A 13,436-nucleotide genomic window follows, 5' to 3' on the forward strand; every position below is an offset into this window, starting at 1 on the left:
ATCTATAACGTTTTCGGCACTGTATTGTGAATCTTATATGTAATAGTTTTCAATGTATCTTTTTTGTAATGACTGTTTGTGCCAAAATAAAGAGAAAAAAAAAAAACAAATATCTGCTAACATCATACAAATAAATGCCCTTACATCATACAAATAAATCCAGGGCCATCGGCTTCACAGGCAGGGTCACTACCCACAAGACATGTGCGCCGCGCCGCCGCGCCGCCGCCGCCGACGATTTTTCCACGCCGCCGCCGCCGATCAATTTGACCGGCGTATAATCGGCGTGGGAAATTTTGATACCTATCGTGTCTTATTCCATGTTGCGTAGTGGGTAGATAGTGTCAGAGGTATAATTTAAAGATCCGTATGCTTTTTCGCTTATTATTTGCCAGTGAACCAAATTACCATCATTTTTGTCGTTGCGGTGTAGCCGTGATAACGATTTGGCGTTAATTTAAACAAGATCTAGTTTCTGGATCTCAGGTTATTATTTAATATTTTATCGCACAGCGTTTTTGTAGAACGCATTTTTTTTACATCAATAGTCTCTTGATTGTCAATTTAATCAGTGAACTAAGTCAAGAAAATAGCAGGCTCATATCCTAGGACATAAGCATGCTATTTTCTTCTTAGAATCTCCAGCAAGCTGTCACCACGATTATATAGTGTGCTCGAGAAACTGAAAACGGTGAAAAATAGAGATACTAATCCTAAAAATACGTGTGATACCTCATTAGATTCGTCATGATGCCTAGAAAAATGTATTCGAAGCGTGTATTAGCACACAAAAAATATCAAAAATTATAAACAAAAAAAGGGGGAAAAAAGTAGATACTTTTTATTTCCCCAATATCTCAAAAAGTATTCATATTTAAGAAACCAAAATTAATATTATAAAAGAGGAGGATATTTCCAATAAAACATTCCATACTTCCATTCCATATTTTATTAGTATATTTTAGATTTTATATAATATTATAAGTAATAGTTTAATTTTTAAGTAGGTTTATTTTAATTTTAGTTTAGTTTTTAGATCTTTAATTCATAGTTGGTTTTAATGTTTTTTTTTTATAATATAGTAATTACTCAATTTTAAGCACTCAAAAATTGTACATCTGTCACTTCCATGCTTGCAGAACCGTATCTCCATTATTTATGGATAGCATATATATGAGAAGGGCTCTAGAAAGCGGCAAAATTTTACGATAGTTATTTATACATTTTTTATCGTTTTAAATAAAGAAGGTAGTTCGAGAAAATTTTGTTGATTAAAAATTGCCTAATTTGTTGAAAAAAATAACTTTAAGATAAATTTCTGCAAGTAGTACATTTGTTGACATGTTTTAAATACACCATATTAAAAAAAAATTCAATTACTATTCAATACCTTTAAAATTATATTTAATGTTACGTACTCGCTTTTTCACGCCGCGTGCGTTTTCTGAAAATGAGGCGCGGAGGGCTGTGTTCAGCGTTGAATAAAAAGTATAAATAATGGATATACGGTTCTGCAAGTATAGAATGTTTTATTGGAAATATCCTCCTCTTTTATAATATTAATTTTAGTTTCTTAAATATTAATACTTTTTGAGATATTGGGGAAATAAAAAGTATCTACTTTTTCCCCCCTTTTTTTGTTTATAACTTTTGATATTTTTTGTGTGCTAATACACGCTTCGAACACATTTTTCTAGACATCATGACGAATCTAATAAGGTATTACACGTAGTTTTAGGATTAGTATCTCTATTTTTCACCGTTTTCAGTTTCTCGAGCACACTAATAATTGCGTATTTTATGATTTCTCGTGTGATGCTGGTGACACGCATAAGGGTCATCATATGATAGATATGATTTGATTTATTTATCACATAATATACAATTTCATTTAAAATTACACACGATCAATTCTTAGTCATTATATGATGATTATCAGCTTCTTTTACTTAACAATATATATTTCAATCAAAATTATAAAAATCAGGTTAAAGTTTCGTAATTAGCTATACCTAAACAATTATACCTACTTATAGGGACTTAAATCACCAAGTATCATCACTAAGCTAGCAGTAAAGAAAACAAAGTAGACCTTAATATTCCATAAAACGGGACACTTCAAAGACATTCTATTGAGCGAATCAACCTGCCAGAGACGTTAACTTTCGAAAACGATGACATCTTTATTCTAACATACATTTCTGTAACTTCAGTTCAGACAAATGTAAAGTATGTAGTTCATCATTATTTCGTAACAAATCCTAGGTGAGGCGACAGCGGCTGGGAAAAGTCAATATAGATTTAAGACTTAACATATAAAGATTTTTTTGTGTTTTATTTGTATTCCGCTTACAAAGTAAGTAAAAATACTGCCTAAAATGTAGTGTTTTAAAGTATCCTTCTTATTTTAATGTTTAAACATACCGTTGGTAACGGTTAGGTTGGTAATGGTAATAAATGGTTGCCAAGTGACATGATGGGATATAATTTTCGGCAATAATTTAGAAAACACACATAATATGTTTTGGATAGCCTAGTAAATACTCAGAACGCTTTAATGTAGAGTATCTACAGCCACGTTCTCATGCAGTATCAAAAATTATGCCACGCCGATTTCACGCCGATCACGCCGCCGCCGCCGGTCAAAAAATCATCGGACGCCGCCGCCGATGATTTTGCCATCGGCGAACATCTCTACTACCCACTAGACCAGACCTATCGTCGCCTTTCTTTCAGCAAAATGTCAAGTAAATCTTTACACGCGCTATTCCAAATCGCGTAAACTACTTTACAAGCGTCATTCGGCTATCTAACATGGAGTCTGCGGTAGGTATATTGTCTGTAAAGTCGCGCACGTGCACTTTATTTTTGCTTTAAACCGCGTTGACGGTTTAGGGAAGTGACGGACGTAAAAGATTCCATTACCTTTAGAGCTGACGGCGTTTATGTGTAGGAAAGATATAAGAGCGCTTTAAAATTAAGTTTAGATTGTGTATAGTGGACTTCGAAGACGTAACTAAGAATGCAACTGGGATAAAACTAGATAAAGTAGGAACAGAGAGAAAGTGCTGAGGTCTTATTTCCGTTCTGCTTTGAATGGAGAAGAAGAAGTGTTCCAGTGTTGCTGCTCTTTTTTTTGTCAGAAGTGGAGGAATGGATACCTACTGCCGGCCCGGTATCCGGCAGCATGCCCGACTCGGCAGCGTTGGAGATTTTTCTCCCAGCCGCCTAGTGCATTGCACATAAAACGTTTTTCTAAGAAAATTTATCGAATGAGTAGATAGCTATCGTGGGTGTCGTTTTCAGACTTTACGGAGGTAAAAAGAATTAATATGTTTGCAAACGTACAAACGGTTTCGGTGACCGTTTTCAATTAGAACAGCAAAAAGCATTACGCTTGTTTGCCAACGTCGTGGAATTAAAACACGGACATTTTATTACGAATTCCTGAAATATAATTAATTCTTATGACCTACTCTCAGAACATTTGGGAGTGATTTTAGCAAGTTATTATAAATTCCAACGAGATACAGCGTACCTATCTACAAATTCATTCGACAATTATTTCAAAGTTCATCGCAAGGAATTAAGTAACGTGGCAGCCTTAATCTAAGGTGTTAAAGCTTCTAAGTATTAAAGGGAATGCTCTTTGTTTAACAAATCATTCCTTGATTATTAAACTAGGATTTCGTTGTTATTTTGTTAAATAGCAAAGCAGAAAGTCGCGTAATAACTAGGTATTACCTACTTAATAAGACTCGCTGCCAGACAGGGAGAACCAGAGGATTATCAAACTATATTGAGTGATTGGCGTTTGTCAATCACTCAATATACCAAGTGCGGGTAGTTCGAAAAACTCGCGCGGCTAGAAGATGTTGATGTCAACTTGAGCCAGTCTTCTCCGAGACCACGTGGACAACGCCGTCCTCGAAACGTCGGAGGTAAATCTTAAAACTTAAATACGCGATTAAGTCCCGTTGTGTAGTTTGATAATTGTATTATAAACAACAATATTTTACATTATTGGCACTACGTCACCTGCTCTGCCCGTAGACGTTTATAATAAAATGGTATAATCTCTTTGAGATCTTGAACAAACAAAAAAATTCGCGGCGACAATTTTCACTTTGTCGGGAATCGGGAACACATGCTAAAAATCGGGAGAATCCCGCCAAATCCCGACTATCTGGCAACCCTAATGCCAGAGCTGATTTATTCCGAGTCTCCCGTTGACCACACGATACGAAAGCTTCAAAATGTCGGGATGTATTTTAAGCTACGCGACATACAAGTAATCCGTTAAATATAGTTTAATTTCATTAGTAATTATCGCCATAATCGAAGACAATATTACCTACATATATTTATGAATTAGTTTTAATATTCCATAGCTATACAATTAACCATCTCAGGTTCCCATCTAGGTTGTACTTACAACATATGAATATGAAACCATGCACAGATCCATTGAATGCATTCACACGAGGAAAGTTTTCCTTGTAATGGTGAAGTTGTCAACAGCACTTTGAAAAGTACGAATGATAGGGAAACTACCTGATGCGTTACACATGTCGACAAGTTTGATACCTACCTACACTTTGATATCCGATATGCAGTATTGGTCGATTTCTGATAAGGAATTTGTTATACAGCTACTAGAAAACTAAAAACAGTTTGCGCAGATAGAGTGAAAAGTAGAGTCGATTATAATTATTATTTATATTCAATGCAGATTGTTTTTTATAAGGCAATACAAGTAGGCGCTATAGATGTAAGGACTATACATCCGACGTAGGTATATGTACAAAGAATAACGACTCAGCAGTATACTTAATGCCAAACGACCATCAAGCTTTAGATGACGCGCAACCAATAAGAGAATATAACGAAATTCACAAATTTCAAAACTAACGTACCTAATTAAAAACGAGAAATACCTGTGTTTAACGGTGTACTGCCTTTTTGCCGAATTATGTTTCGTCAAATTTCATTTAGCAACCAACTTTTCGCCGAAGTTTTATTTCGCAAACCAATCCTTGGCATAATTTTACTTCGTATTTTTTTATTTCGCTACATTTTTATATTGCTAAATTTTATTACGTCAATTTTTATGTGGTAAATAATTGTGTAGCAAATGATTTGCTAAGGCAAATAACATATTGTCAAATTTTATGTGGTAAATAATGTTTAAAAATGAAACTGCTCCCTGAGATAGGTGGGTTAGGGTCATTTTTTATGACCCTAAAACGAAACTGCTCCCAGAGATAGGTAGGTTAGGGTTATTTTTTTTATGACCCTAAAAACGAAACTGCTCCCAGAGATAGGTAGGTTAGGGTTATTTTTTTTTTATGATCCTAAAAACGAAACTGCTCCCAGAGATAGGTAGGTCATTGGTTATATATATAATCAAGGTATGCCAATCAATACATTTGACGAAAACATAATTGACATCATAAAAAAATGCCAGGTAATAATTTGTCTAACAATAATTTATCAAATCATTAGTTAGGAAATGATATCAGTGCGAAACGTTGAGTTGGGAAATAAAAATTTGACCAAATAAAAATATGGGATACGTAGTTTGGGGAGTTAAGAATTTAAACTTTCACGATTATTAAACATTATCAAACTGCACAACGGGACTTAATCGCGTATTTAAGTTTTAAGATTTACCTCCGACGTTTCGAGGACGGCGTTGTCCCCGTGGTCTCGGAGAAGACTGGCTCAAGTTGACATCAACATCTTCTAGCCGCGCGAGTTTTTCGAACTACCCGCACTTGGTCTTGTTTATCAGTTTGAACGTTTTGCGCACTAGGGATGTCACTCTGTCGACACACAACACTAACGATATTCGATTTATCGACTGTCGATATTCGTTTCCGCTTACATTTACTAATGACTGGATTCCATGTGGATGAGATCTTAAAACCCTCGTCCCGATTAAAATTGCAATGTTTTTTGATTTCAATGGCTTCCCGCACTTTTCTACTGTAGAAATGGCGATCCGTGGAGAGGATTTTAGGGTTATGCAGCTCAATCCAGTGGTTTGGTCCTGACTCCAGCAAATGCTCAGCCACCGCAGACTTGTTGACCTGACGATTTTTGACAGCTGCGATATGTTCCTTAACTCTTTCTGCTATGGTGCGCTTAGTTTCTCCGATATAGGAACTACCACAACTGCAATCTATTTTATAAACGCCAGGTGACTGGAACGGAATAACGTCCTTCGGTGACCTTAGGCTCCCTGCTACTTTGGATAAAGGTGTGTACACCGTCTTTATAGAGTACTTTCCAAGTACTGTGCCAACTTTATCCGTTACCCCCTTTTACATACGGCAAAAATGCCGGCTGTCTGGAGACATCAGGACGTTTCCGCGTTGCCTTTCGTCTGGGTTGCCACTTTTTTACCTTGTACCCGTTCCTCCTTAGTACCTCCTGAATATGCGACATCTCACTCTCTAAATATTCAGGGTCACACAGATCATGTGCTCTGTTTACTAGCGAGGTAACCACCGATTGTAAGTGACGAGGATGGTGGTGAGAAAGGGCGTTCAAATACCTGTCAGTGTGTGTAGGTTTCCTATAAACAGTATGAATTAGGGTTCCATCCACTCGACCAATCACTTTCACGTCCAAAAACGTGAAAGTGATTGGTCGAGTGGATGGAACCCTAATTCATACTGTTTATAGGAAACCTACACACACTGACAGGTATTTGAACGCCCTTTCTCACCACCATCCTCGTCACTTACAATCGGTGGTTACCTCGCTAGTAAACAGAGCACATGATCTGTGTGACCCTGAATATTTAGAGAGTGAGATGTCGCATATTCAGGAGGTACTAAGGAGGAACGGGTACAAGGTAAAAAAGTGGCAACCCAGACGAAAGGCAACGCGGAAACGTCCTGATGTCTCCAGACAGCCGGCATTTTTGCCGTATGTAAAAGGGGGTAACGGATAAAGTTGGCACAGTACTTGGAAAGTACTCTATAAAGACGGTGTACACACCTTTATCCAAAGTAGCAGGGAGCCTAAGGTCACCGAAGGACGTTATTCCGTTCCAGTCACCTGGCGTTTATAAAATAGATTGCAGTTGTGGTAGTTCCTATATCGGAGAAACTAAGCGCACCATAGCAGAAAGAGTTAAGGAACATATCGCAGCTGTCAAAAATCGTCAGGTCAACAAGTCTGCGGTGGCTGAGCATTTGCTGGAGTCAGGACCAAACCACTGGATTGAGCTGCATAACCCTAAAATCCTCTCCACGGATCGCCATTTCTACAGTAGAAAAGTGCGGGAAGCCATTGAAATCAAAAAACATTGCAATTTTAATCGGGACGAGGGTTTTAAGATCTCATCCACATGGAATCCAGTCATTAGTAAATGTAAGCGGAAACGAATATCGACAGTCGATAAATCGAATATCGTTAGTGTTGTGTGTCGACAGAGTGACATCCCTAGTGCGCAAAACGTTCAAACTGATAAACAAGACCAAGTGCGGGTAGTTCGAAAAACTCGCGCGGCTAGAAGATGTTGATGTCAACTTGAGCCAGTCTTCTCCGAGACCACGGGGACAACGCCGTCCTCGAAACGTCGGAGGTAAATCTTAAAACTTAAATACGCGATTAAGTCCCGTTGTGCAGTTTGATAAAGTTAAGAATTTGCTAAATAATTTTCGTCGAAACATTAGTAAACCAGTACTCACTGCCAGGGGGCGTGGCCTAGGAACAAACTTGTATGACGGAGGAGGCACATGTGCGTCGGGGGCAGTGAATGTGTAAATGTTTACAATAGGTACTTGGTATTACGTAATGTCTAATTTACGAGCCGTTGGAAGTCTGCGAGCTACTCATATTGTCAAAGAGCTTTATAAGTATGTATTTGTATACTGATTTGGAGACGTTTTACGGCTAATCTGTCACGACAAGTCTCAATAATGCACTAGAAAACATACATAGGTGAATACATTATCCCTTGTCACTGCTTATAGCCCCAAATTTGTACTATTTCATCGTGATAAGTAACCCTGAATATCATTTTGTGGCCACTCTGTAGTGAGTAACGAACAACCGCAGCATAATCCAATATTCGGTGTTGTATCTCGTGAATGGTTCAAATAAGCAATGCTTAAATTAAATTATTATTGTTCGGCTGAGTGTGCCGACGCCTGTAGATATGACTAATTGCGTTATAATTAATATCAGTTGATGTTTCCGTTTTTGTTTGTACCTATTATTGCAATCAGTAAAATTAACAAATAATCACTTGAATGAGTTCAGATTTAGATTATTAAGACCAACAATGCGTGTGTATTATTCTTACTTTTATTTAAGCACGATTATACAGTCAATTATACAGTCCGCATATTACTGAATTTCAAAGCTTGGTAAAGTTTGATTTGAAGTCAATTGCAGGTGCCATGGCACATTTTCATTTAATATTTGAACGTCAATCAGTATGTCAGTATGTGTATGCAAAATTAGTTTGCCAAACGTGTGCCAATTATAAATTTTATATACTTTATACCAACTAAGTGAGCTATCGAAACGCTACCAGTTTTGATGAGTTTTAGATTACCTAATTTACGGTGTCACTCGCGGGACCTACAATTTCACTTTGTATTTTACTCGTGTCGGTGTCGTGTATATAAAACGTCGGTAATTAAAAAGTGTGCAGCGCTATCTAACGCTCTGGCTATTCATTGAAACAGTATTCTTCGTACGTAATTGTGCTAACTCTTTTTGAATATGTAGGAGGTGTCAACATGCGAGGCGATCAGAAGTGGCCGCCCCAGTCGGTGCGCGAGGCAGTCGCTGCCGAGAATGAGGCGCGGCGCCAACTCGCCAAGGGTCCCGCCTGCAGACCTCGCAAGGTACCTACACTCACTTAAAACATACCAGCACTAACTAATCTAGAACTATAGCTATCGAATAGCTAGCTAGGCTATAGGATAGCTGACGTTGCGCTGGACCGTGTGTGGACTTAAGTTTCCAGTGCCACTTTCTAACTTTAACCAGAAACATAAGAGCCGTATTGAGATAAATCCGCCTAAGCTAACTTCTACACCGACTTGAATAAATTAAAGCGAGGGAGTGCCATTATACGTCATTTTTTCATAGAAATTTGACATTCATGGTGACATTACCAAACTTTTGCCATGCAGATTTAGCCTGGTCCGATTCTATAGGTGTGGAAAGGCACCATTTTATCGTTAAATCACTGATTTCCTATATCTGTATGCCAAGTTGAGAATCACTACTATTCAACTATACATGTTCTTGCCGGTCACATGTCAGGATTCCTAACTACCTACAAATATATTAATTACAGCGTTACCACATTAATAATCTTGTCCTTGTTCTAACTTTGTGACATTTAATGTCTTTCGTCTTGAGGTAACTACATATCATTTAATAATTTTACGGTTTAGACTCACTTGTTTTTAGTCACTTGTGTTTGTTGCCGTCGTGAACGTTGCTCGCACTGTCAGTGCTTGAGAAAGGAGACCTAGGCTCTCCGAAACCTGTCGCGCGAGTGACTAAAAACAAGTGAGTCTAAACCGTAAAATTATTCAATGTTAGTATGTCTCACGACAGTTTAAATTAGGCTAACTACCTATTTCGCGAAACCTGGGTCTTAATATTCATATGTCCATATTGACTATTGGCGCGACACACACCTATCTAAGTAGGTAGTTATATATAACATGCGCCATGTTTTGCCGGTTAATTAATCTGTGGCAATAATTATTACACGGTTAGCCCTGCTAATTGGATGTGGTTGATATTTCGTTGTATAATTTCGTACTGATTATTTTCTATAACGTGTCACGTGTCCACTGCGTTGACTGTTGTTATGACGGCAAAATGTACGGATTATTTAAAACTTGTTTTACTTATATTAAATAATTAACGCATACAATATTTTATATAATTACTAATTAACTAAATAACGATTGGTGAAGTAAGGATTGCAGGAAGGTAGTAATCTAACATTGGACATTTCATTTCAATTTGATTTGAACACTTAATTAATTGTTACCTAAAGGTCAAGTTAAGACTAAACAGCCAGGGCATTGTTGATTTAAAAGTTATTCACGTTATTTTTTTTTTTTAATAAAAAGTTTAATTTCGTTATTTGCGGTAACTTAAAATGTTGGTAAGTCAGTTTTACTTATAATAGTTATAATGATCTGGCTCCAAGTAGTTATACTTAGAGAGCTCCTAAAATCTAAGTATTTGGTTTAGAGGCACAGGACAACTTGCTGTAAGTATTTACAATGTTAAAGGAACTAGTAGTTACCTACGATGGAAAAAACAAGACACAAAATATTGTTTTACCTTTAAATTAAGGCATCTTTAACAATGTTTATATCTAGTAGCGATACCTATAAAGATGTGAACTTTTTGATTACGGTGTACCGGTCACGGTGGATTAACGTGTTGCATGCTGTATATATGATATTTCCTACAATACATAATACCAATGACCTTAACATACTAAATTCAAAACTCTAAAATCTAAATAAATGCAAAAATAAAACAAACCATGTAACAAGTAGGTACAGTTAGCAGCAGAAGTTGCTAAGCGAGCGAGGTGTTCAAAATTACCTTGAAACGCTCTTATTCTCTTAACAATAAAGTCGCGTCAAGATAATTTTGAACACTGGCCCGCTTACCAACTTCTGCTCCTGACCGTACATTTTGTGTACGCATTGTATTAAAAAAAAGTTCCGGTTTTTATTGCTTCTGGACAAACTAAAATATTGTCAATTTTCCTTTTTAAAGTTACTAACACAGCTGTACAGATTGAACGCATCGGTTGTTTTCGTTTTAGCTCCGGCAATATTCGCTTGCCGACCTTATCGCCAAGAACGAGGTGTAGGCGGTATACAAGCTTTATACCTGTCGTAAGTGTCGGCGCTTGCCGTGTGTCTATCTCTCGATAACAGACGGTGTCAGCCTTAAATGATGTGCTCTATAACTATAGTCTGTGCGGAAAGAGAAGAGTCGTAGAATGTATTGGATCCAATACATTTCACGACTCTTCTCTTTCCGCACAGACTCTATAGTAGGTAGACGCAGTACCAAGTGGCGATTGTATAATGCATTCCTTTCAATAGCGCTGGGTCTCTGAACAAGCATGAAAGGGATAGCAATATGACAACAGTCGCGAATTGGTATTGCGGTTAATATAGGCCTGAAACAAACTGCCTTGCCTATAGGTTATTTTTACATAATGATATTTTGATTTCAAAATGTATTGTAACGGCAACATATACCATTGCCCACACTGTTAACTGTACATCGGTGGACCTTATGCCTTATACAGTTAGGAGTGTTGCTGTTTGTACGTTACAGTTTATGTATATTCGAACTACCTATTCTCTCAAATTATTGAGATATTAAAACATCGAACTATAGATATTTTCTGCTGCGAAAAACTCTGTTTTCGAAGTCTTATGACATGCAACGTAAGGGCCTGTACTTGACTATTCTTTGTTGGATTAAATGTTGATACCTAATAGTTCCTACCATAGTGAATGCACTCGTTGGAGTGTCCAGTGTTCGGCAAGGTAGTTTCTTCCTCGCCTATCCATTTCGTCGTTTCAGATTGACACCGTCATTTTCTATTAACTCGGCACTTATGACTTAGTTAGTTCGTAGTGCGCGGACACTAAGTACCTACTTAGTTGCAAGGGCAATGCCATAGTTCCAAGATCGAACTCAGTTTTTCCGCTCTATCTCTTAGGGGAAAAAGCGATAGAGAGCGAAGAAATTCGATCTTTAAACTTCTTTGGTTTAAGCCCAGTTTCTATCACTCGACATCACGTAACGGCTATAATCAGACATACTGTGACAGTCATTTCTATACTTTTAGCTTTGCGTCGTAGGACTTTTGGATCGGTGCATGACTCTTGATTTAGCTAATAATTATACCTAAGGTAGTCTTAGGTAATTTAATTCGAAATACTTACATTTTGTATAATATTAAGGCTGTAACTAGTCTACAAGTTAATAAATTTCATTGTGTGTAAAAAAATTGACATCTTATTTAATATTCCTTTATAATTTAGTTAGACAATGAAATCAATTACAAGTAGATTTTAGACAAATTGATAGGACAAAGACCTTGACCATCGTATTTATTTTTAAGTCCATTTATTCACATAAAAAGGCAGTAAATTCGCAATCAAATATATATGTAAAGGCTGCTTGAAAAACATATCTGAACACGAGCTTTACATTTTTAGCAATAGTCATATATTCAGATATTGGTATACTTACGCCTTGTTTGCCCCGATACTATATTCCTACTCCTAATAAAATTCCGCAAAATATCTTAAAGCCAACAAGCTATTTTCGACTCTGTTACAGGTCAAAAAGGACTACACTAGCTTCTTTGCGCAGCACGCCCTTAACCAGAGCTACCCCGGTTACCGCGTGCCCCCGGGCACGCAACACTACGAGGACCATTCGGGCCGATCTTCTTATTAGAGTCATAGTTACTAACATATCTCATAAGGCACAAGACTACGATAATAGTAATGTAATCTGTATTTCATCCGTGACAAGCGAAAGTGCGCCTTATTTCACAGTACCATTACGATCATGACAACTTAGTAATACCACTGAAGTTTGTTTTACTAAAAAACGGTAGGTACCACTTTGTCGTTTGACAACTGACGATGTGGTACCTCTTACCTAAAATTGTTACCTAAGCCAAAAAGTGTCTTAAACTTCATTGGGGCTGAGAGGCTAGGTAACAAACTAACAAAGACCCATATACCTAACAAATCATTGATTCTCAAAGAAGATCACGACAAGAAGTAGCGTAAGTACTTGTATTGACTTTAGGTATAAAGTCTTGACGCATGTACGCAATTGGATTACATTGTAATCTAAATTAAATTGTAATCATGTATCATTAATTAGTATATAAGTTTAAATTTATTAACCACATTGACCTACGTATTAATATTTCGACGACGATTTCGATGTAATGTGCGGCTTATTTGAAAATGCGAAAGTAAAACAAATCTTTTAAAATGCTTATTAATACCAAATGTACATAATTCTTTTTTTTATTTATTACATAGTAGTACCTATTAAAATTGTTGAATTTAAACCGTGCTTCGCCAATTAACATTAGTAATCGGATTATTATAAGAATCGTTTGGCTGGCTAAGCTAAAATGTATACTACCTAGTCATTGAATGAGATTACAAAATATTTTGTATATAATTTGTTGGGATTACCTTATCGATTTATTTATTTGGTATTTCATGATGTATATTTTTAAGAAATAAATTATTTCGAAAATCTATTCTTATTTTCCTCTACTTTAATGTAAGGTACCACCTACAATAGCTTTACGGAGCAAATAATGTGTTGAGAACTCCACAGAGAAATGCACCGTTGCGTTGGGAGAGCTACAA

The 13,436-nt window shown here is 36.9% G+C and overlaps 1 protein-coding gene across 6 annotated transcripts in view; it reads left to right on the forward strand.

The window, feature by feature from the left end:
• LOC134792384 (ataxin-2 homolog) overlaps positions 1-13,322 on the forward strand; it is a 58,264-nt gene extending 44,942 nt beyond the window's left edge. For 5 of the 6 annotated variants that reach the window (XM_063763672.1, XM_063763673.1, XM_063763676.1 and 2 more), the window contains 2 exons: positions 8,752-8,870; positions 12,376-13,322. In XM_063763672.1, coding sequence (XP_063619742.1) covers positions 8,752-8,870; positions 12,376-12,495 — 239 coding nt within the window. In that variant the 3' untranslated portion in view covers positions 12,496-13,322. Of the gene's footprint in view, positions 1-8,751; positions 8,871-10,834; positions 10,908-12,375 lie in introns of all 6 variants that reach the window. The other variant, XM_063763674.1, reaches the window with a different exon arrangement.
• The last annotated feature ends 114 nt before the right edge of the window (positions 13,323-13,436 follow it).

The sequence above is a fragment of the Cydia splendana genome, chromosome 7, assembly GCF_910591565.1.
Source record: "Cydia splendana chromosome 7, ilCydSple1.2, whole genome shotgun sequence".
Lineage (NCBI taxonomy): Eukaryota > Metazoa > Arthropoda > Insecta > Lepidoptera > Tortricidae > Cydia > Cydia splendana.